This window comes from Lindgomyces ingoldianus (genome assembly GCF_010093535.1).
Source record: "Lindgomyces ingoldianus strain ATCC 200398 unplaced genomic scaffold BDR25scaffold_2, whole genome shotgun sequence".
NCBI lineage: Eukaryota > Fungi > Ascomycota > Dothideomycetes > Pleosporales > Lindgomycetaceae > Lindgomyces > Lindgomyces ingoldianus.
In genome coordinates this window covers 951,331-974,506 of record NW_022985163.1, presented here as the reverse complement: position 1 = coordinate 974,506, position 23,176 = coordinate 951,331, and the positions used below count along the sequence as shown (strand labels likewise).

The following is a 23,176-nucleotide window of genomic DNA, read 5'->3' as shown; positions in this document are numbered from 1 at the left end:
AATTGCGAGCCATGATTCTGCGACACCGTTTGAATGTAGGAGCCCGATTCGGATAAAGTAGAATGCTTTGGTCGATCAAAAAGAGTTCAGATAGCGCGCCGGGGCGAAGATCCTCTGTCAGTGAATCATTAGGAGACATGGTGGGCTACCACAGTTAGAGACATTCGCCTCCGCAATTTCATATCGTTCGAGCTGAACATTTAGTCAGACCCTGCTCCCTCATCTCGACATTCTAGAGTTCCAGGTATCCATGTCTGAACTCGCCAATTAGAAATTGCCTGTACACCATTGTGCTGCATAATTTGCGCAACAGTTTGATGAACCCTTAACACCTTTTTTCCGGTGCCTGTTAGCATAGTCCAACTAGACCCGACGCATAGCCTGTGGTGCGTCAGGCGTCGCGAGCTTGCAACCCGAAACTTTACATGTCCACTTACACTGGCCTTATAGAGCGAGACGTTGCGCACGTCATTTACGAACTCCCTTCCTTGATCCTGCATTCGACTCTGTAACGTCACTGAATCTTGGAAAGATCTACTAGTCCCCAACTCTTGGGCGTTGTTTAACCACCACAATGGAATTATAAGAGCAGGAATAAGAATATCCAAGGACGAATACACTCTGGGGCCGACCCTGAGACCATTATTTTGATATTCATCGGTATAACAATCCTCCGCACAAAAGTGGGTTTGGAGTCGAAGTGTGCGACAGTCCTCGCGCTGGGTTCTCATTGACATGGCCGCCTTGAAGAGGCAGGATCCTCCGCCAGGTCTACCCACCGATCCAGCATACTATACGTGGTCTATACAAAGACACCTGACAGCTATCGACCTTTCTTTGATGATCTTAGCTTTGATCACGGTTCTCGGTCGAGTGTATATCAGAGTTTTCGTTCTTCATGTATTTAGGCTGGATGACTACCTCATCGTTGCTGCCATGGTAAGTAGAGTTGTCTGTCCTATGCATGGTAGGTTATTAACGTTAAGATTTAGGTGTGCAGCATTCTCAGCTGTTGTTTTTTCCTTCACGTGGTTCAGCTCGGTATGGGAAAACACATATTTGCGATATCTCCGGAGAACATTATGCCACTGCTCATGTGGATCTTCATCGTTGCAATTCTCATTCCGTCGGCTATTTGCTTTGTGAAGCTATCCATCGTCTTCTTTTTGCTACCGCTCACACAACGTGGTACCCCCTATCGTCGATTTCATTGGGGGATTATTGGTCAGTTCATTCTGCTTTGATCCAAAATTGACTTGACACTAATGCTTGTAGTGTTTTTAATTGTCTTCATGCTATTTACATTATTTTCCCTCGTCTTTGGTTGCGTTCCAATAGCAGCGAACTGGAATTTTGCTCTGCGCCGCCCACCGATGGGAACTGGACATGCAAGGTGCTTGTCACTTACAACATACCGAAATATTGCACTCTTCAATAGCAGTAAGCCTGGGCCTTTGCTCGTCTTGGGGCTTGTTGCTCACGATAGCAGTTACAAACATACTCACGGACATCATTCTTGCGCTCATGCCTATACCTTTGATATGGACGTTGCAGGTTAATAAGCGGACAAAAGCTTCTCTCATCTTCATATTAAGCTTAGGGTTCTTGTAAGCAATCCGGGCGATCCACCGCATATGGCTTAACATGCTAAAACAGCTAGTGCATGTGCCGCTGGAATCATTAAGACCCCTCTTCTCTACCACTTCTTCGATGACTTTGATTCAACTGGCAATCGGTCATGGTATTATGCTTGGCAAATGTAAGCACGCCTCCCCGTATTATCCTAAATGTATATGAATGTATCTGACTGAGATAAGAATTGAAATGAACGTCGGGATCATCGCCGCCACCTTACCCTCTCTCAAACCCGCATTCCGCTGGCTCCTTGAAACCGCAAAATCCCTCGCCACCGGGACGTCGGGCAACCGTACTGGAGCCTCTCACGGATATAAACGGCAGTTATCATCTGGGTACCTCCGGCAAAGGAACGGGAACCCCTACAATACTGCTAGTTATGCGGGGAACACAAAAATAGGAACGCGTCAAGATACAGCGGAGATGGAATTAAATGAACTGGAGCCTTACAATGTGACGGTGGCTGGTGATGAAAAGAGTATCAGGAGCGGACGAGGGTCAAATGCGAGTAGCGATGCGATATTAAGGATTGAAGATATCGACGGGCCTGAGTCGAGGGGAATTGTTCGGACGACTAAAGTTACTATAGTGACGTCTAAGGGGTAGCTTTATTCAGCATTGTATATTTGCACACCCCTATTTAATAGGCGCATACTTCGACTCTCGACATTAGCCACCACAAAATGTAAACCCCCCTTTTGCCAGGGGTTCCTTCCCTAATTAGACTATTGGCGACACAAAGAATTCTGTCAAGCCAAGGGCCAGGGTCTCTGCTCCAAGGAATGAAGTACAGCAAAAATGATCGAGATCGACCCAACGACTGAGCTGGGAGGCTTGACCTGGTTCGCCCGGCTGAGAATACGGCACTGTTTGGAATTATACCGCAAAACTAACCGTCTCCATCTTCCATGCCTTCCTCCCAGGCCTTAATTTTGCCGAGGAGATCCCAAAGAACGAAGTACAGAAGGCACATTTGCAGGCAGTCTCATCCATTGGTGTTTTCCGTGTTGCTATATAGCGAGGGTCAGAGCTACAGTTAGTGCTATGCTAGAGACTGATGTAATTAAGCTATGTTGCTGCTAAGGCTTCTGAAGTTGGCGGAGGAAGGGAGACCGAGGACTTTAGTTATAATCGCGGTGTTGTTTGCGCTAATAGAGAGATTGAATGGGGTTTGGTTGGTGGGGGATGCGTGCCGATCCAAGCTGACTGCGTTAAGGAGGTTTTCCAAGAAGTTGCGCTCTGGGAAGTAGTACGGGACGAAATCTTGAGCATGGTAAGATAATGGGATTTGAAAGGGTCAATGGCACTTGGCTGCTTCGCAGAATCGCAGAAGAGGTGAGGAATGCCTCTTTACAATTTCGCAATTTCGCAATTGAAGCGAAATGAAGCTACGTGCGTTTTGAGTATTTCTAACTTCTATCAGTCTATTCCCGCTGCTGATCTTGTACAGGCTTGGCACCTAATTATTGTAAGCGGAAAGAATACAAAATATAAAAAGCACGTACCGAGAACCCAGCCAATCCCACTCGCAAGACCTCCCGTGACCGCACTAGCAACCATATCCCTCTTCCTAGCCCTATTACTTCTTTCATCCGCACCGCCAATGCTCTCAGAGTCGCTAGCCAATTCCAATGATGAGCGGCTCGGAGAAGCCCTAGCATCGCTTGCTTCTATTATCGAAGCTCCTGGATTGATTCCTCTCAAGGGGAAAGCGCTCTTAGAAAATGCAGCCGCGGCTCCTCGAGCAACATCAAACAAACCCATGGGTGCTTCCTCGACCGCACCGCGTCCAACTTCACGCCGCGGCTGAACCGCGATTGTTTCGTTGGCAAACGCACCCGGAAGTCGACGGTCAGCTAGATCGTTAAACCGTTCTTCTGCTTCTACCTCGTCTGCGAGTAGTCTCGCCATCTCTGCCTCACATTGCTGCCACACGATGAGAACTTCCTCCAGATGAGATAGTGGAGCCAGAAGGAGAGCTTGCGAAAGTAGTTCCATTCGCTGCTCCAATCTCCTTAGATCGGGGTGGGTGGTGGACCCTGTCCATGCTGTTGAGGAGGACATTGGTGAAGATTGATGCCGTCCAGCAAGAAGTGCCGCGCGCCACACATCTTCCACGACATCTTGACCAGTTGACTCATTAGAATCAAAAGAGAATGTAGACGCCACCATTGATACATCTGGGGATACTAACGGCGGTGAGAGGTGATTGACGACGTAGGAATAAGCCGTCTCAAAATCGTCTTGAGCCAGAGCAGCTTCAATAGCCATTCCAATTACACGACGTTTAGCAGCAGCTTTCTTTCCTCCCATCTCGGCAGGATCTAATAGAGAAGAACGTGGCTCTTCATCCATGAGCGTCGATGGCATAGCTACGATAAGATTCTGCCCTATAGATATCAAATCATCGAGATGAGTGTAGCTCCCGTGATTCTGGATAAGCACCTTTGACAACAAGGACAGGGGATTCGCACTGACTCTGATATTGACGGGTTGGAACGGGACGCCGTGTTGCAAAATCAGTGAGTAGAAGGACATGGCGTGGGTTGCAGAGAGAAGTGCCTGGGCTCGTTGAAAGCGGGTTGAATCGGGAAAGTAAGAAATAAAGGTGGCAATAATATCTGAGGCCCTCTTCATCCCTCCTCTTGTGCGGTTGCCATTGCTCGCATTGTCGTAATGGTGCATCGAAGTTTCCAGGATGGCCTTTTCGGCCTCTGAAAGAGGTAATGGCCGGTGCTCGAATGAGTTCTGGATGTAGATTTGAGTCGCTAACCCATAATGGCCACTTTCCAGAAGTGCTTTAAGGATTTCGATCTCAATCACTTGGCTCTCTATGCGCGCGAAGATGCCTTGTCTATTCTCCTGGCTGCTTGCCCCCCAGTTCCACAACCAAAGCAGTCTTGATCTGAACACTTCCCATTCATGAGCGTCTTTCTTTGGGCCACTGCTAAGAGAGTGAAGAATCTTTTTGATGAGCGAGATTTGTTCACCATTGTCATTGCGCAGGTAGAATTTCGCTAAGTCTCTTACCGATACATGATACTCCATGCTAGAGAGTACGCACGCTGAGGAAATGAAGAGCTCAAGAAGACGGATCGACTTTCGGTCGGGTTGCGTAAGGATGTTATTAGGCTCAAGCATATGCTCGTCCTGGAGGGCGGTAGAGGCATATTCGTCGGGAATCAAGGGATTGAGGTCACAAACGGGAAGCGATCCAACGTCCATATTCAAGTCCCTCGGCGTTTCCATGTTGAGAAGAGTAGCTAGCCTCACTAAAACGGAGTGTGCTGTCTGAATAGTCTCCACGCTGCTATTCTCAACCAGGTAGAGGCATGCTAGCGCTGATTGAGCGTATCTTAATTCAAGCTGGCGTTGGCGCTCGTCGTCGATGTACATGTGGCCGTCACCGTATCCTTCCAAGCTTAGATCCTTGGGTCCATCCCAGCCCATAATAGCAGAAGATGCCAAGGCAAAGTCTTCCTTGGCTGTGGACACCAGCCAATCAAAAAGGAACCCCCAATCATCTAGCTCCAGGCTCTGCGGCTCATCAATGGTCCCTCTCAGATGGTGGACATGCAATTCTCGACAATTACGCTCCCTAGCTCCACACATCCACGGGCCCACGACGCCCCGAATGTCTCGAGCAGGGTCCCGTGTGTCGGGGACGGTTCCTCCAGACCGTCGAAGATATAGCAGCTGGCTTTCCACGGCCTTTCTTCCCTTCATCTGTGCGAAAGCCTCGAGCGAAGGGGTCGGATTCTGCGGGTAGTATTCATAGGCAAGCCGAAGCAGAGGCAGAACGGTTGAGATGAACCATGTTCGCAGGTACACGGAACTTTCGAGGAATGGACTGACCAGGTGGGGGACAAGGTCGAGGAGGCCGGTCTCTGCGTCGATCTGATGGGCTCGGTGTAGCAGGAATAACGTCAACGGGTCTAGGGACGACTCGGCCTGGTAAAGAGAGTGTGCGAGAGGCTGTAGATGCAACTTATGCACCCTCCTGCGAGCCTGTGAACCCGAGAGGGTCTTTACCAACGAAACATCCAGGGCCACAGCGGGCTCGTCGTCATGTGTTCGCGACCCTGCCGCAATGTCGTGAATATATCCGGTGTACTGTGAGGGGTCTATGCTTTCGGGCAGATATGTTAAGAGAATGCGGAAGATGAGGGCGGGCTCAAAGGCATCGTGCCTGCGTGAGGTCAATTCCTGTAGAGCCGTGATGTTGGCCTCAGCGGCATAGTGGACGGCAAGGAGAAGGCAGTGTGGCGCCGAGAGCTCTGAAAGCTCCACCATAGCGTCTTGAGCAAGTAGACTCAGTCCGTCATGGCTGCTAGCCGCGAGCTTTGGTACCTGAAGAGGGCGTAGAGCAGCCCTAGTGCTGTGTATCATGTAGAGGTGGCACAAAGTTGACGGGTCGATTATATAAGCGAAACCTGGTGTCGATGCCGATGCCGATGCCGACGCCGGTACCAATCCCAACCCCGATCCCGAAATCGAAATCCACTTTATCTCAACTTCGCCTCAGATTTAACATGGAGACAAAGTCATGGCTTCGCCCGTAATACATGCACTATGCAGTAACCTTGGGATTTGCGACCGGTATTCGGGTATGGAGGGTGGGAGGTGGCTCTAAGAAATTTTCAATGACAACTATTTTTTGGGGACACTTGCACTGCATAGATATTCCTCTTGCTATTCTAACACAGGAGAGTAAATGACGAGTCTCCATTGAATTTCCACCGCGTCCACGAGGGAAGGAGTCGCTGGGGGTACGTACTAACATCTATATCAAGTTTCTATAACCCATATTGAAGACTACAGTGCTAGTGAACGAGATTCAGAGCTGCATATAGATAGAGCATTGTGTGAGTGTCGAGCTTCAAAGGGTGGGCTAGTGTCTGGAATGGCGGATCTGTAAACCCTTCGTTTCAACTCTTGATGTTCACTCCTGGGGTTTATGTGGCCTTTTTCATGATCGTTGTGGGTGATGAGTGAACAGTGGAAGTGCCACCGGCGTGGATGTGTATAGTATGCTTTCAATAGATGGAATTAGGGGATACTGTATTAATACTTACTTCCATCTAGTCCGACTATACTCCAGTGTACTTTCACACGTCCAGTCTCTCCATGCCCACACACGTAGAATTTCAAATCACTATCATCTATTTGTCTCGCTCTCTCCCAACCCTGATCTCCCAACTATCTCCATATCTATGTATACGAATCATACAATGACTGCGCATATATATGCATATACAGAACTGCGCTATTCCCCACCCCACCTACTATTTAATATACAATGAAAGGTAGAATGAGTGTTTGAATGCTCCACAAGCTAACCCTAGAACAGCCACGGCACTTTCTCCCCTTATACTATAACCCACCACAACTCCATCGCTGATGCAGATGAGACTGGAACTCGAACCCAACCAAAAGATGGGATATTTCTCACTTCGCAAAAGGGGAATCATCGCTAGCTTTTCGCTTTCGCACTACGAACTATGACACACGCAACGCAAGCAGGGGATGCACTTCTAGAATGCTGCCCCGGCTTATCCAGAAGAGGACAGAGCATGGGGTAATGCAGCATTCCAGACCCACCACTTCTACAACAAATGCAGACTGTACAACCTTCTCTCCCTCGACCGACTGTGTCCATCCTTCTTTAAGCAAGCGGCGGAATTGTATTCAACAGTCTTGCCATCTCACCTGCTGCAATCTGATTGACACCCATACTCCGGACCTGAGATCCTCGCCGCAGTCTCTGGAGCCCCAGAGCCACTTTCCAGCTCTCGCTGTCATCGATGATGAAGACGTATTTCTTGCCGTCGGGGTCGCGGATCGAGGCGCGGAGGACGTGTCTCTGGTTCCGCTCTCCCGTCTATCACGGTTAGCATCCATCCTACGGTTACTCGTGGATATTAGGGAGAGAACATACCTCAACGAGCTTGAGTGTCCAAGCCTTGATATCCCATTCGCGCTGCGCAACACCGCGGACGTCGTCATCGATGAAGAGACCCTCGGTCGTGACCTTGAGGATAAGTCCATCTGTAACGTTTCCGATACCTGCAACAAGCTGGGCCACCGGCTTCGGAAACAAGTCATTGAAAAGAAAGACGGCCTTGATCTGGATCTTGTCGGGGTCGTTGGTGGAATAAGGACCACGCTGGGACGGAGGGGGTGTTGTTCTTGTAGTGCTCTGGGACGGTGCGTACGATGACTCTGAATAGGCCGACGAGTGAGACGGGGGCTGTGGGGGTCGTTTGGGAGCATCGTATGGTCGGAACGAGTGGGCGTCCTCGGTTCCAAGGTAAGACTTCGCGCTCGGCTTCTCGTACTTTTTCTTCGGAGAACTCGTTGCCGAGACAGTGGCCTTGACTGGAGAAGAGTGTGTCGAAGTTACCGAGGGAGCTGGTGGGCTTCTGACGCCGGCATATGGATCAGTTCGTTCACCTCCGCCGACCCCCCCATATGTTGTCGAGCGACGGCCGTTAGCAGCGGCGGCAGCAGCGGCGAGTTTCTCAGCGGCAGCAAGCTTCTCGGCCTCGGCCTTGAGGCGGGCTTCGCGATCACGTTGGGCGCGCTCCCGCGCAGCCTTCAGACGCTCCAGTCTTTCCGCGTCGGCCTTCTCCTTGGCGGCCTTGGCCTGCGCTGCCTCTCTCTCCAGGGCGGCTTTGGCCTCGGCCACCGCCTTCTCCTCGGCCGCCCGTTTCTGAGCCTCTTCGGCCGCCTTAGCTCTCTGCTCTGCTTCCAGCTTCTCCCGTATCTCCTTCTCGATGCGGGCTCGAGCCTCGGCTTCTCTCTGTTCGCGTTCGCGGGCCTCTTTCTCTCGCTGTTCCCTCTCCCGCTGCAGCCTCTCCTTGGCGATGCGCTCGCGGGCTTCTCGTTCTCGCTGCTCGCGTTCCCGTGCCCGCATCTTCTCCCATTTCTCTTTCTCTGCCTTCGCTCGAGCTTGCCGTTCGGCCTCCTCCTTCTTCTTTTGCTCTTCCTCCCTCCTCCGTTGCGCCTCCTCAGCTCGTTTCTGCTCCTCGTCCCGCTTGCGAGTCTCTTCGCGGGCCTTCTCCCAGTCTGCCTTAGCATGAGGATCGGGCTGAGAGCCGGACCACGAGGACTGTGGTGGAGGTTCATGTTCGTGGGGCGGTGAAGGTGGAGCTCTGTGTTGCTGATGTTGATGTGGGTTGGGAGGTGCGCCCCAGGTCCCTCCTTGACTGCTTTGAGGAGGGGGGCCGCCGGCTCCTGGGAAGCCGCCATTGGGGGGGGACTGAGCCCGCTGATATCCAGATCCCGATGCAGAACCCCCAGCCCCACCTTGTGGGCCACTTCCAGGTCCTCCACCCATGCCACCGAACCCTCCCGGCTGTTGTGCTTTCCCATAGGCCCATCCCGCTAGTCCGACCACGGCAACGAGTAGCACGACGCCATTGCTGCCTGTCGACATACTCGCGGTGACTATGATAAACCACTGCTTGACTGTGGGCTCTATCAACTTCCATACTGCTATGCTGGCGAGGGTGCTAGCAACCCCGGCGATGAAGCTGTTCCGCTGGACCTGCAACGAGGGCAGGTACAGAAAGCCGCCGCCTGCTGAGTGCGGGGGGATGATGAAGATATCGTAGTTGCCAGCGGGCAGGCCTCCACCTGCGGTTGATTTCGGGTTCGTGCCATGGGGCGGCGGTGGCGGAGGAGGACCGTCCATCTCAGGCTTGACTGTGGGAGAAGACGCCCCTCAAGGCTCTCCGATGGGGTTTTGCGAAGTTCAGACAAGTCAATGCAGGTGCGGAGAGGCTGATACTTATGGAGACAAGCAATGTTGGGTCGTGTTCGGCGTGGCGTTTGAGCGTCGGAGAAAAAGCATCGGGCGCTGCGTCCGGGGTGAAAGGGGGGTATGAGGTCCGAGCAAAGTCAACAAAACCGGCGTGTATAACGGCACAGAGTGTTGGTTGACCTAGGTGGTTGTTTTTTACCGCCGTAGGGATGCAAGGGAAGGTATAGAAAAGACTTTTTTGCGGAGGTTTGGGATTAGAGGAGAGAGATGTTTTGGTGTTTACCTGCCCTCACCCGGCGACAGGGATCAAACCCAGGCGTTTTTAGACGGTTTTGCGGCTAGGCGGCTGCACCCGTCTTAACCACTCCCCGTGTCGCCCGTCTCGTTGCAGTCCTGATTTGTTGAGTCTGTTGCAGTGATTCCGTCCGTTTGCTTGTTGTCTGGTAGCGGAGCCATGGATTGAAAGCCTACTTGACGCGGGCTCGAATATCACGCGCTCCGAAATTTCCACTGAATAGCGTCAAGCCGTGAGCATTGCTTTTGGCTGCGACGAGTGATAGGGCGTCACTTCGAGTCAGCAAATGCACGCGGACGCGGCGGTGTGTGATTTGTGGGCTTCGACCAGAAGGGGGCCTGCTAATACGATCCAAGCTGATTCCAACAGCTCGTTCGACTCGGATCAGCATCTTGTGTTGCTGTCCAGAGATGTGGACGCAGATGCAGAATGAATGCCCTTTAAGATTGGCTGCAATTGGCCATCTTCAAAGGTTGTGAAGGAATCTCCACAGTAAATTTCTCACGACAGTCGCGAGCCCTGCAGATTCAGAGCCGCCTGCATGTTTGAGCCATTTGATAGCTTGGCGGGACCTGTCCAATCAGACATGTTCGTGCTCTGCTATCAAAGTGCCTCGTCATCGTCATCAGCGGCCTGAATTCAGGTCTATCAGCTACGACGGGAGATACCCCCGAAGACACTGCCTAGTTGAGATGTGGCGGGTGCCTGTCACAAGAAAACCATTCCATAAGTCAATGCGAACTAGCTTTCTCCTTGCATCCATGTGCAGCTGTTACGGTGAATGCCACCATCCCGACCCGTGACGCGCCCTCCGCACGTCTTGGCAGTCTTGGGTGCTTTCGACGGCAACCTTGGAAGTATGGAGCAATACGAACTCACATCCACGTCGGATATTCGATCATCAACAATGCGTAACGATGCTCTCCACCAACGCACAGTGCGGAAGCTTGATTTCCTCTTACTGCCCTTTCTTGCTCTGCTCTTCTTGTTCAACTCACTCGATAAATCCAACGTGCGCTGCCCCGCCAGTCCTCCCTCTCAGTCAAATGTGCTCACCAGCTTCATAGATAGGAAATGCCGAGTCGGCACACTTCACAGCAGACATCGGCCTGCATAAGGAAGACCTCAATACGGCCGTCGCCCTCTTCTTTACCTTCTTCGTGGCCCTACAGCCCGTCGGCGCCGCTCTTGGACGGCGATATGGTATGGTGCTGTGGGTACCGTCGTGCATGCTCCTCTGGGGGATATCAACGGCACTGCATGTTTGGGTGAGAGCCCGGTGGCAGCTATTCACTCTCCGTATCATCATTGGTTGTCTAGAAGGTGTGTATCCCCGCCCCTTCCCAGGTGCACTTACCCTTCCTCCTCCTACTACTCCCCCGCTAGCCCGCCCGAGGATGGAAGGAGCCTCAGCTCAGCGCGGAAGGAGCAGCTGAACAGTCGCTGGCGACAATCAGTGCCGAAGGAGCTTAAACCACCAACTCACTCACTGCAGCTGGCTTCTACCCCGTCACTGTCTCCTACCTCTCCCTCTTCTATACTCGCTTCGAATTTGGCCGCCGCCTCAGCCTCTTCTACGGCCAAGCTGCTTTCGGAGGAGCGCTGGGTGGCCTGATCAGCTATTTCGTCTTCTCTCGCTTCCCCGAGCAGCGTTTGCAACCTGCTGGGCTGGATCCAGAAGTCAGCACCAGGTGGCAATCATGGCAGGTCTTGTTCCTGCTTGAGGGGGTACTGACAATCGTCACTGCGCTTACGGGATATTTTTGGCTGCCGCACAGTGCCGACACAGCGTGGTTTTTGACTGTCGAGGAGCGCGTGTACGCTTCAGAGCGCATCGCTCGGGACCGCTCCTCTGATCCTGAACTCTCAACTGTTGATGTCGGCGACGACGACGATGAGCCCGTGTTCAATCATGAGTCCCGTAGATTGCTTAATCCCTCTCACCCCACCACCCCTCTGGCTGGGGCCGAAACTCGAGCCATCACTGATGACCGCGGTCTAACGCCGCACGACGTAATCTCTGCTTTTCTCTCTCCAAATATCTGGCACATTTTGGCCTGTAATATTCTCTCTTCAATCCCGGTTTATGCCTTCTCCGTCTTCCTACCTCTAGTGTTGGCTCCACTAACGAAAACCCCCAGTCCAGCTCTAGTCAACCTTCTCACAGCACCTCCGTATATCTGTGGCGCCATTACTTTATATTTCTTCGCGAGCTATAGCGACCGCAAACAGCAGCGAATCGCGCCCGTTCTGGTCGGTTTGACCCTGCTGTTAGTTGGTCTCACGTTTGTAGTAGCCCTGCCTACATCGAGGGCATGGGCTATTCCACGCTATCTGGGACTCAATGTCCTCCTGTCTGGGACCTTCATTGCATCACCCCTGACCGTGGCCTGGATTTCTGGCAATACCCCGTCACCCGGAAAAAGAGCTCTCCTGCTTGGCATCAACGGATGGGGAAATCTCGCTGGAATATTTAGCGCATTACTCTTCCAACCAAAGTATGCGGCGACCGGATATATCTCGCCATTCTGGTGGACCTTGGCTTGTGTTGGGGTTGCAATGGCAGGCTATGTTCTCTTCTGGAGGAATCTGAACGCTGAAAATGAAAGGCGCAGGCAGCTACTGCTTAACTGGAACGCAGAGGAATTAGAGAATGAGAAGCTAAGCGGCACAGGACCATTCAGGAGTGAGAATTGGGTACTGAGTTGGATAACTATAGGTCTAAAGAGGGTTGAGAGTGCACAATGGGCGGTAGAATGGTTGGAAGAAGCTACCGCAGGGGGAAGAGAAGGCGATGACAGGATCACATTCATCTATGGGTTTTAGGATTAAGCCCGCGATGAATTGCACTGACTCCTGATGTATGGCATCAGCATTTCTATGGCGTTCGGTGACTGCCACAGCATATCTTAATCGATATTCAGTGACTATCAGGGCATTTTGGATACTACTCTGGCCTTTGGAGGGTAGGGTGGACAGGCCTGAATTACGCAGCTTGTTAGGGATTTTCTGGCGCTATCGGCTATAAGACATCTAGGTTCTGAGTTATAACCTTTTTGAGGGCTCGAAGGACGACCTCGCTTATGAACTCTAGCTTACCCACCCAAACGGGATGTGACCTTCGTTAGCATTTTGGGGGTACGTTTGACGTGACACCATTTCCCACTTAAAATCCAGTCGCATCCCTTGATGTGTGCCGCTGACTTTCACTACACACTGTAATAACTACTCTACAGTTTCTTAATCTACCTACTGGTTCTTCTATCAACCCGCTCCCCCTCATTCTAAGCCCTGATAATTGCAACCCACCGTATTCTCCTCACTGACACAAACAGCTTCGTAGCCTCACACATCCTCTCACAACTACTGCGCGCCAATCACTCGGTGCGAGCGGTAGTCTGGTCTCTCTCTAAAGCTGATGCTGTAAAGGCTTTATTTGCCTCTTATCCCTCTTCATCTCTTGACTGTCCTGTCGTCCCAGACATGACCATTCCTGGAGCTTTCGATTCAGATTTGCAATCCAATCCGCCGTTTGACATTGTAATGCACACAGCATCACCATTCCTATACAAAACCACAGACGTTGCAACGGATTTCCTCGACCCAGCTATCAAAGGGACGACGGAGATCTTGGAGGGGATTAATCGTGTGGCGGTGGGGAGCGTAACAAGGGTGATTTTGACTAGCAGCTTCGCAGCTGTAGGTGCGTTTGGACAGGTCGATGAGCGGCGAAAGGTGTATATACTGAGGAAGATTGGAATCCGGTGACTTTGGAGGAGGCAGTGAGGAGTGAAGATAAGGGAGTTTGCGTATCGTGCGAGCGAGAAGTTTGCAGAGAAAGCGGAGTGGCAGGAAGTGAAGAAGAAAGGCCCCAAGGAATGGGATTTGGTGGTGTTGAACCCACCCATGGTTTATGGACCTTCGGCTCACAAGGTTGAGAGTATGGATGAACTTAATGAGAGCACCGCGCGGATCTAGAATCTTTTCTTGAGTGAGAAGAATGCCACTGAGACGGAAGTGCCACCGAATAGACTTCCGCTTTATGTGGACGTGAGGGTAGGTATTCACTCTCTATTGGTAGCTTCTTTAGCAAAGAAGGTAGTTAGAGGTAACGAGTTGATAGAGTCATTAGGATCTAGCTCATGCCCACGTCCTCGCTATGGACGCTTCGTCAACATCTAACCAGCGCTTCTTGGTCACTGCAGGGGCGGTGACGAGTCAAGAAATCTCTGACATTTTCCGTAAAGAGGTGCTAGGCACACTGGAAAGACCACCCAAGGGAATCCCCGGAACGAGCACGCTGCTAGAGTGTGCGTTTAGTGCTGATGCGACGAAGGTTAAGACCATGTTACGGCTGGAATTTAGAAGTAAGAAGGAAACATTTGCAAGTCTGGGGATACAGCTGTTGGAAATAGAAGAGAAGAAGGAGGGTGAAGTTTCAAGTGCTAAAGGACAATTTGAATAGACGGGCAAGGGATTTGAGTGCTAGTGTTGATGAGGTGTGTAGGTATTTGGATGGGAAATGTGTAATTGAACGGACTAAGCCGTCAACCCATGTGCGGTATGTATCCAATAAAGGTGACAGTAGAACCCTATTTGTAAATTCCAGGGTCGAATGAACATCCGTAAGCAAGTGTGTGTGGAGCCGTAAGATGTCCATGATTTATTCGCTGATACCTAAGGTACCGATACATATCTTTAACATGGACGTATTTACTTTCTTTCGCACCGATAGATAGCAAGATTACTATGTCTCTTTATCTTGAGCAGTCGGAGCACGCTGTGGAGCTTTAGCAATGTGACGTTCGAACGCGAGCGGCTGGCCATATTTGTAGGAAGAAGTGTCTGTTTCCTCGACCGAAGTTTCCTTTCGCGCTGGGGCATTCTTGTAGTGGCGTGAATCCTGTTGGCGATTATCTAGTTGCTCATCTTAGGGGCGCTTTGAAATGGCAAATCTGAGGATAGATCTTTTAGATTCTACACGGAGCATAGTGGTACTTTGAAAAGAGCTCCGATAGATGAACTCATCCATTACAAGTAAGAGAAACCTCAGTCGTGTTATTATCGGGTTGGGCATGTGTAGTAGAAAAAGAAGAAATGGTGCCTAACACAAGGGATGCGTCAGTTGAACCATTCGTGAAACAAAAAAGAGTGAAAACCCCCACAAGAACAAAAAAGTTGACCTACGCAGGGATCGAACCTGCAATCTCTTGATCTCAGATCTTTGGTCGATCGTAGCCAAGCGCCTTGCCATTTCCCCAGTACCCCTATTTGTTAATTAATGAGAGAACTAAGAATTTTATCGTATATATTCTATATTGGATAGCTGTTAAAAAAGGTTTTTGTGGGAGCTGGGTGACACACAGGAAGCCGGCGCGTGGCTTAGCCGCGCGCTAGAAACACGCCCTTATAATGACCAACCTCGGAAGGTACGCAGGCGCAGGCAACAACCGCACCATCAAACTCATCAGAATGGCAGCGCAGACATGCCCCTCTTACATTTACAGCCAGCTCTATGATAATTTAACAGTGCTCAATATTTATTCGTCATGACTAACACGACACCCTGCTCAACGTTTCCCGCTATCATCGCCCAATTCTCCTCTGAAGACCTTGTGATTGGTGCAGGCGTCGCCATCTTCCACATTGCCTCGCAACGAGTCGTCATTTGCAGTGCTAGAGACCGTTATGGCAGGAAATATTACTTTTTGCCTAAGGGAAGGAGAGACGCAGGAGAGGAGAGCGGCAGAGGCGCCGAACGAGAAGGCTATGAAGAGGTAAATACCTCGGCGAACGTGCCACACCGGGGATGCTGACACAATCTCTATGTTAGTCGGGCTATCGCAACCGCCTGCTTCCTCTGTCCTTAAAGCATCGGCAGCCCCAAGCATACCCACGGGTTCAAACGCCGCCACTCACCGCGGAACCGGTATGGATGCAGATGCTCCCGATGGACTATGGATCAAGGCAGTACATTATATACTGGTACATTGCGGAGACGCTTCCGCCGGACCTTGAGGAAGAGCTAGAGAGAAAGGCTGGCGAAGCGTACAAGCCTCCCCCATCGTTCCCCCACGACCTGAAGCTTCGTGATAGGATCAAGATGGAGCCCAAAGACTACGAACCTATGCACCACGAAGGCACTGGGGTTGATGCAGAAGAGCAGACGTACGAATCGCATTTGCTCCCTGTTGGCGAGGCTGTGGAGAAACTTGGAAAGAATGGCATCATGGCTGATGTTGTGCTAAGGGGGTGGAAAGGGATACAGGAAAGATTCGCGGCGGAAGGATTCGTGGATGACGAGAATGCATAATGAGCTGGTGAAGAGCCTTCATTCTGTTGAGAGCCTTTCTCTCACTCGAAGCTTCTCCAGCGTGATTCTGCCCTCGACAGCCCGGACACGTCACAAAGGAATAGTCATCTTACCATGTCCAATTTCCAGCGGCTGCCAAGGCCTCTCACTGCCCGATTCTAATACGAAAGGTGACATATTTATGCAAAAACCTCAAAGATTGGACTGCTATCGGGCTTGGATATCCCACACATCAGTCCTCGAAGACAGGATCCTTGAAAACAACAAACTCGAAGGACGTGATCTCACTTAACTTTGCAGATGCGACGGTGTGTGGACGATACTTCCTAGTGTGAGATTACGTCTAGGACGAAACACGACACAAGGCTCAGCCTTGGAAGTCAAATGAAATGTCTGTCACAAGATCACCCCCTCTCGTCCGTCCCAGTGCCCATCCGTATTGAAGCCTCTTTAACGAGGTGTCACAATGCAAGATCGAAAGCAAAGGCGATCCCACCCTCATCGTCGATTTCCAAGTTTGTCTCTCTCTTCCCTGTCTGCTTCAATATCAATCCCCTCAATAAAGCCATGCATTGGTCGGCTCGCTTGTCCTGCCAAGCCAGTACTGAGTGCCAGATGGCTATATATTTCCCCCACATTCCTCATCTCCCTAAATTGACTCCACAAACGCACGTCCTCTTCGTTACCCATTGATTTTAACAGGTTTAATCACGTCATCCAGGAAACTGTCATCGTATCCGCGAGCTGGGAGATATCCCTGTCCGAGACTCTGCGCGCGAGGCTTAGAAAAGCCGAAAGTTCTAGCCTTCGCGGCAGAACTGGATAAAAGCGAGGTCTGCCCCATGCTCCTCCTCGTTATTGTCTGCCCTGTTATGCTTTCCCACTAAACGACTTCATTGACTTGGAGGAAGCTTGACAAATACTTGACAAAATCTCCGAATGGTCATAGCTGATGTGGATTGGAGGCTCTTGATGTCGGCTCTTAAGAGATTCACGAGAAACGGTGTACCGTTTTGCAATCAATTCTGCAGCTGTGCACTGCTCCTCGGCGACCGGTTTGGTCCGTGCTTACTCTTGGGAGGTGTATTGACCTGACAAATAGGGTACACCGTCCTATTGTCAACAATAATCATAAGAAGTAGTCAACAATGTATGCAGCCTTTTCTCTGCCGCAGCCTCTCTTCGAGACATCACAATCCTGCGTCAATACGATGCATGGTGTAGTGGTTTCGTCAGGCTCCACTAGTAGGGTCTGCATCGTGGTGTCGACGTGAAAGTCCTACAAGTACGACGACGAATCGTAAGCCCACTCACCTGGCTCCCTCGCTATCAAATGAAGGGCGAATGATACATCTCGGAGTTGACATCCAATTCTATGGGAGATTTGAATCTACGAGCACTTGCATCAACAATGCAGTCATTTTCTCACATGCCCATCCAGCAATATCGCGGTCAAAGATCACCAACTAAATCCGTTTTCCAGGCTCCATGACGCATGGAACCCTTCTGAGAAATGAGATGTCAATCTAACCGGTGGAAGAATAGCTTCTTCGCCGTAATACAAGAGTTGCATCTCGAGGCCTACTGACTGCAAATACCCGCGCCCACGTGGTTGGCTATATCAGGGTACTCGGCGTGACTTCAAAGGTTTGAATCTAGATCAGTGGTTGCATGTCTGGATGCATCGCCGTTTGCAGAGCCCACAGTTTCGCCGCTCGCCACAGGCCCATGCGCCCTCGCTTCCTTTATTTTCATAATAACACAACTGTTATTGATGGTCTGGCCAGATGCACCGGCACGTTATTCTGTGTGGTCAGCGAACACAAAATGCGGGATGACAAGGCAAGACAAGACAAAACAAGACAAGACACACAAGTGATATAGATGAAAGTTACCTTTCTTCGTAATTCTTGGCGTTGAGCTTGAATTTGTGGTCTCCACGGCGAAATTATAGTCAGTATGTTTGCACCAGGTGTGATTGAACATGTACCGTTACTGTGAATGCTGTCACATCACGCTGGCTACGCATTTTCCTTGTCCGCTCTCGAGAACAGAGACTTGCTCACTATTTTCTATCTTTCCTGTTCATGCCTCGTCCATGTCATTGTGCATGGACGGCCAGTGCTTATCAAGTCGTTACATTTAAGGGTACTATCTTGCATCCTACTTTCTTCTGCCAAGCCCAAATAGCACTGTCCCTGGACTTCCCCGAACGCAAGAATCCCAACAAGTGGCAATCATCGTATTCTCATCAGTGATCTTCGTCCAAAGTCCGACGGTGCATGAAGGTTTTCGGACGCGTACCGGGTCTCCACCGGAAATGCAACTGTGCAGCAACACTAAGACCCACGCTCTTGCCGCCTAACGTGGAGCAAGACAGAGAGTAGTACAGAACAGAAATCTGCATCTTGTTGACTTCCTCATTAATTCCAAGAGGAGACTTAATAGATTAATACCTCTCTCATCAAATCCCGTGTTACATAATAATGCAGTGTAGGATACGCGTCGACCATCTCTTCGAGCTATTTAAGTATCATTAGATAGAGGCAAACAGCTTTAGAAACAGATGAGAGGGCTAAGAAACATCGATAACCTTATGTGCCTGCCCACAGCCCGAAGATTTCCGAATCGTGAACGGAGCAGAGAGGACGGTTCTCGTGGACAATTGAAGCATCGGATTTGGGGCTTATTTTGAGACATGATGGTTTGGACCAGATGTTAGCGCCAACCTTGAACATGCGCAGTCAGATATGGACGGCTAGGAATGCCACATGAATTCAAATCGAAGCAGTCGTGTAGCACTGCCACTTCCCGTAGAACATACAAGGAACTTGGAAATCCTACTGATTAACTTATGGTACATTCACAACAGTTCTTTACTCATAATTCGAGCCATGCACTTGCGCAGTTTGTACTAAAAGTCACGGCGATCTTAGGGCTGACACCGTATTGACTGAAAACTGGTCGTTCTGCTGATTAACGAGAAATCCCTGAGTGCCCCACTGGAGGCAAAAAATGGCGATACAAACGTCAAAAATGCGAAAAGTCATGATATGAAAAGGGGTCTTTACCAATAGTAGGTGATGAGGTGATAATGTAGAAACCTGAAATGTGAATACTCGGGGCGCTTTTGGTCGATTGTCCGAGGGCTGTATTAGCGAGCATGTTTCACTCTCACATGACAGTGTTGATTGGTACCTCACAGATAGACAATCGGGCAGACAATATATTCACTACAGCTATATGGTGCGAGCAGTGGTAACTGTTCCTGGCTTGGATTTGCTGTGTTTCCTCCTAAATCCGAAGACGAAACTGGTGTCTCGGGAATGTGTACATACATATGATACCGGATGCCACCGAAACGCCAACACAATCATGAATTGAAAATCTTCGAATTAGGTTTCGCAGACTGATGTGATGGAAATGAACCATATTCTATCTATGGCGAAGGGAGAAGCTTCCCCTAATTTTAATTTGCGTTGACGCGGAGAGACCAAAATGTTCGAATATGGGTGATCGTTTGATCGATCAAAGGAAGGGTCAGAAGTTTTTACAAGAAAGCAAATAAAGAAACGGAGATTGAGACCCTCATTAAACCTTAGCGAGATGGAGGGTACATGACAGGTATGTAGAGCTTGATTCTTGTGAACACGTGGATCCATCACAAGAAGAAAACCACATTGCTAAAAGTCCAAGGGTAGGTGTCTCGAGGGAACCGTGACAGGACGTGGCAGGTAGATAGAAGAAGCAGGCTGAATACTCAGTTATTGAGACACATGTGTGCATGCTTTACCACGAGAAAGATTCCTCGCGGAAGTCAACATTCCATTTGCTCTCGCGATTGCGCACCGCGCGACGCAGATCATCGGCCAGTGAGCCCGTTCCACAAACGCTGACACAGGCAGCGCCCACGCCCTCCTGCATCTCCTGGTCTACCAAGGCCTGAACGTTGGGCTTGCCAGGGAACATTTGGACGCTAGAGCTGGGAGAGTGGATTTCTTTCGTGCTCCTTGGTCGAGTGACAAAGAGGAGGATCTTAAGAATTTCACGACGGCGAGGCATGGACAGAATCTGGGTCATCCAAGAACGAATCCATTCAAGGTGTTCCGGAGATTGGATGATCCAGACGAGTGTTAGGCGGCGGGTGGCAGTGGTCCCGTTGGCGTATTTGGCGACAAGGTCCCGCACGTGAGGAACTTGGTGGGTTATACCAATACCGGCAGCCCAGAGCATTACTGTGCCATAGGAAGTGAGATTTTCGCCACCTGCAATATGAGGTTAGTGGTGTTGCTACTCGGATCTTATTTTTAATCTAACAATAAAGTGCAAGCCGGGGAAACAAGCTTCGGCACTTACCATAAGGACCTTCGACAAATGCCGTAGTCGTAAATTTGCCGGCAGCGGAGAGATCAGCCTTCTTATAGAGCTTCTCGGTGAAACCGGTCCTGCGGCGAACAATAAATGACATGCTGGTCTTGTGCATCTCCAAAATATCTTGGCGACTCATTGGAAGGCCCTTTTCATCGGCTACCATGGTCGAGATGTTGAGATCTTCTTCTTCTTCACTCCAGGCCAATGAGAAGGGGTGATTGGTCCAGAGTCCGACAGTTGGCAAGTACAGATATGCATGCTGACCAGGGCGGAATCTCCAGGGGCGAGCCATGCGAACTGTGACACGGAGTGCATCGCCTGGCAGCACTTCAACATCAGCCTTAGTGCCACCACTTCCGATATTTCGGATGACAAGTCGGACAAGACGATATGTGCGCTGCGGCCCGATTAGCATCCACTTTATTTTTTCTAAAATACTTCGAAACCTACTTCAAAGGCCCATAAGGCGACTACTCCGTAGAGCAAGTATTGCTGGGGTCGTTGCTTGAGATGAACCCACACAGCACCCACTGCAGTGGCCGCCGCAATAAAGTGGAAGTGCAAGAAAGTTTCGTACCACGCATGGCGGACAGCAGAAGGCGATTGGATAAGAAGAAACACGAAGCACACGGTGCCCTGGATTAGATTTGTTAGCTCTGTTCGCATGCCTTCTTCCTTGACTCGAGAACTCACAATAAAGCCAGTCATGATGAATTCAGATCCTGTAATGGATGCTTGAAGAGCAGGCCAACCCTCTGAGTGTTTGTTAGTCTCATAATATATATACTATGTTTTTGAAGTGCCTTACTGGTATGCACCTTGCTGGCAAAATATGCAGCGGTATGAGCAACAGATTCGAGAACCACAATGCGGCCAAACCAACGGTGGATCAGATTCATCGTATCGAAGGAGATGCCGCAAAATGTTATGAATGGATTGTTTCGTCCAGCGAGCAAGAACAATGGAATCATGTTGACGACAGCCATGACACCGGTACGGTTGCGGAACTCGCCGGCAACTGCAGAATACTGGCCATTCCAATCAATGCTCCAGACACAGAAACCCACATTGGTACTGAAGTACCCAACGAGAAGAAGAGTCTGCAGACGGCTGGGTAACGTGCCAATGTTGATAGCGGTTGATAACTTGAATTCGCGGTGATGTCGGGTCCGGAAAAGCGGAGCATCCAGTAGATGCTTCTTGAAACGGGCGAAAAGAACATGAGGAGCAGCGAAGTACTTCTGGGTGTCGTTGTTGAGGCAGGCTACTGTTCGAACGTAACGGACGAAGTGGAAGGCGATTTGGTATATGATGAAGACGGACACGAAGGCTACCCAGATATAGCCAAGAAAGTGCTCGACGTCGATGTTTTCAAAATCGGCTGAGGTTGGACCTTCGGCATGGCCTCCTCCTCCGCCACTTTTAGCACCAGCTCCACCTCCTCCAGCATTGGCATTGGCTTGGGCAGCTGCCATGGTGACGGCAGAGAGAAAACAGGTACAACGAAGACTGTTAGTAAGCATAGCCCAGAGAGAAGACTAGACGTGGTCTACACAGAAAGGTGGCCGGCAAGATGCTCTTTATGGACCAAGGGTAAGTGCTTGTGCACTAGCAGGCGTGGGCTTGACAAATATGTCGAGAGCAGTATCTGCCTTGACCAGCAAAAGACAGATCTAGGAACGGGGCCTGCCGCCAACTAGCGAATTTGAGATGAGCAGCAGGGTGGGCGCGGGGGACCAGGGCGTGTTAGCGGGTGAAGTTCGATGTGTTGTGACCACGCCCACTTTGGCAAATCGGAACGCTGGGGTGACGGGGGTTGAGATATGGAATACAAGGAGGGTATGCAATGGATCCGGCCAGCTGAGGTAGGACAGACTCGGCGAGTTTAATCTGGACAGTACGCAAGGGGAAGGCCACAGGCGCTGCGCAGGTGACCCGGGGGACAAAAAGGCAGGAAAAAAAGGGATGCAACGATAGGCCGTCCAGGGAAGTCCTCCACAGGGGTTAGAATTGAATTGAGTAGCCGGGCGAACGAGGCTCGATGGGGAGCAGGAGCAACACGAAGGGAATATAGGCGGCAAAAGAGCGACTTGGGCGAGGAGAGGCGTTGTGGATAAGAAGAGAGGCGTTGTGGATAAGAAGAGAGAGAAAGTGGGTTGTGGAAGGGAGTCGTGGTAGTTTGATTGTCGCAGGCCTTCAACACTGCATTGCCCTGCAAATGTGCCGCCGATGCCCTGCCAGTGCCCTGCCATTTGCGGGAGGCGTTGGCGTCAAATTGGCGGCCCAAGGCAGTCCCCACAAGGATCCAAGCAGCCCTTCCGCTGTGCTTTTACAGGCTGCCATTGGGGCTCGCGGGCGCTCACGGACTCTCTGAAACGCTCGAACCGCAGCCACTGGGCGTCCTCTACTGGGCTTTCGCCACGGCAGCCAGCGGCGTTTCAAAAACTCCGAGGTGCCTCCTTCATCACCGCCAGTAAATTTCCATTGAACGCGTCATATTGTGGCAACGATAGCTTTTCGAAGTGCCTGTTTGCCCGCTACAGGTGCTCCACAGGTGCTCCATAGGTAAAACAACAGCCATTGCCGTCCACTTTTTCTGCGACTCGCGCCCGATAGCCTCCCATTATCGAACGGCCCCTCAACACCACTTGTGGACCCATTCCCCCCTCGCAGCAAGAGTCTGCCATGCCCATGCCTTCGCAATTCCGCTTCAATCAATCTGCAGTGCACCCCCGGGGCCGACGGGCAACACAGGTGATTGCAGCCTGTACGGCCCGAGGTGCAGTCGGCGCCGTTC

At 50.7% G+C, this 23,176-nt stretch overlaps 7 protein-coding genes and 1 pseudogene across 8 annotated transcripts; 4 read left to right on the top strand and 4 right to left on the bottom strand.

Annotated features, from left to right (window-relative positions):
- Window positions 1-759: 759 nt before the first annotated feature.
- Window positions 760-1,983, top strand: BDR25DRAFT_192035 (uncharacterized protein; the record flags this gene model as incomplete). Its single annotated transcript, XM_033684292.1, has 6 exons — window positions 760-939; window positions 993-1,224; window positions 1,276-1,440; window positions 1,490-1,607; window positions 1,661-1,759; window positions 1,818-1,983. Coding segments are annotated over 6 exons (960 nt in total), but the record flags the coding sequence as incomplete, so codon positions are not given.
- A 942-nt stretch (window positions 1,984-2,925) lies between these two features.
- BDR25DRAFT_251569 (secretory pathway Sec39) lies at window positions 2,926-6,022 on the bottom strand. Its single transcript, XM_033686128.1, has 2 exons — window positions 3,141-6,022; window positions 2,926-3,094 (listed from the first exon to the last, which is right to left on the bottom strand). The coding sequence occupies exons 1-2, from the start codon at window positions 5,926-5,928 to the stop codon at window positions 3,060-3,062; spliced, it is 2,823 nt and encodes a 940-aa protein (XP_033553875.1). The 5' UTR covers window positions 5,929-6,022; the 3' UTR covers window positions 2,926-3,059.
- Window positions 6,023-7,119: 1,097 nt separating this feature from the next.
- BDR25DRAFT_43251 (uncharacterized protein) lies at window positions 7,120-9,526 on the bottom strand. Its single transcript, XM_033698564.1, has 2 exons — window positions 7,574-9,526; window positions 7,120-7,516 (listed from the first exon to the last, which is right to left on the bottom strand). The coding sequence occupies exons 1-2, from the start codon at window positions 9,329-9,331 to the stop codon at window positions 7,301-7,303; spliced, it is 1,974 nt and encodes a 657-aa protein (XP_033553874.1). The 5' UTR covers window positions 9,332-9,526; the 3' UTR covers window positions 7,120-7,300.
- Window positions 9,527-10,580: 1,054 nt separating this feature from the next.
- On the top strand, window positions 10,581-12,754 carry BDR25DRAFT_300122 (MFS general substrate transporter). Its single transcript, XM_033689304.1, has 3 exons — window positions 10,581-10,707; window positions 10,763-11,018; window positions 11,191-12,754. Exons 1-3 carry the CDS (start codon window positions 10,603-10,605, stop codon window positions 12,519-12,521), a joined length of 1,692 nt encoding a protein of 563 aa, XP_033553873.1. The 5' UTR covers window positions 10,581-10,602; the 3' UTR covers window positions 12,522-12,754.
- Window positions 12,755-12,884: 130 nt separating this feature from the next.
- On the top strand, window positions 12,885-14,160 carry BDR25DRAFT_370914 (NAD dependent epimerase/dehydratase; the record flags this gene model as incomplete). The annotated part of the gene is made up of 6 exons (XM_033697169.1): window positions 12,885-12,888; window positions 12,985-13,398; window positions 13,431-13,459; window positions 13,500-13,628; window positions 13,674-13,751; window positions 13,828-14,160. 6 exons carry the CDS (start codon window positions 12,885-12,887, stop codon window positions 14,158-14,160), a joined length of 987 nt encoding a protein of 328 aa, XP_033553872.1.
- A 714-nt stretch (window positions 14,161-14,874) lies between these two features.
- BDR25DRAFT_t6 lies at window positions 14,875-14,963 on the bottom strand (annotated as a pseudogene). The gene has a single exon. The product of its transcript is annotated as a tRNA-OTHER (tRNA).
- Window positions 14,964-15,152: 189 nt separating this feature from the next.
- BDR25DRAFT_300121 (uncharacterized protein) lies at window positions 15,153-16,396 on the top strand. Its single transcript, XM_033689303.1, has 2 exons — window positions 15,153-15,472; window positions 15,529-16,396. Exons 1-2 carry the CDS (start codon window positions 15,245-15,247, stop codon window positions 16,006-16,008), a joined length of 708 nt encoding a protein of 235 aa, XP_033553871.1. The 5' UTR covers window positions 15,153-15,244; the 3' UTR covers window positions 16,009-16,396.
- A 3,401-nt stretch (window positions 16,397-19,797) lies between these two features.
- BDR25DRAFT_321548 (uncharacterized protein) lies at window positions 19,798-21,854 on the bottom strand (the record flags this gene model as incomplete). Its single annotated transcript, XM_033691973.1, has 5 exons — window positions 19,798-20,273; window positions 20,365-20,776; window positions 20,830-21,015; window positions 21,073-21,134; window positions 21,188-21,854. The coding sequence occupies 5 exons, from the start codon at window positions 21,852-21,854 to the stop codon at window positions 19,798-19,800; spliced, it is 1,803 nt and encodes a 600-aa protein (XP_033553870.1).
- Between the last annotated feature and the right edge of the window lie 1,322 nt (window positions 21,855-23,176).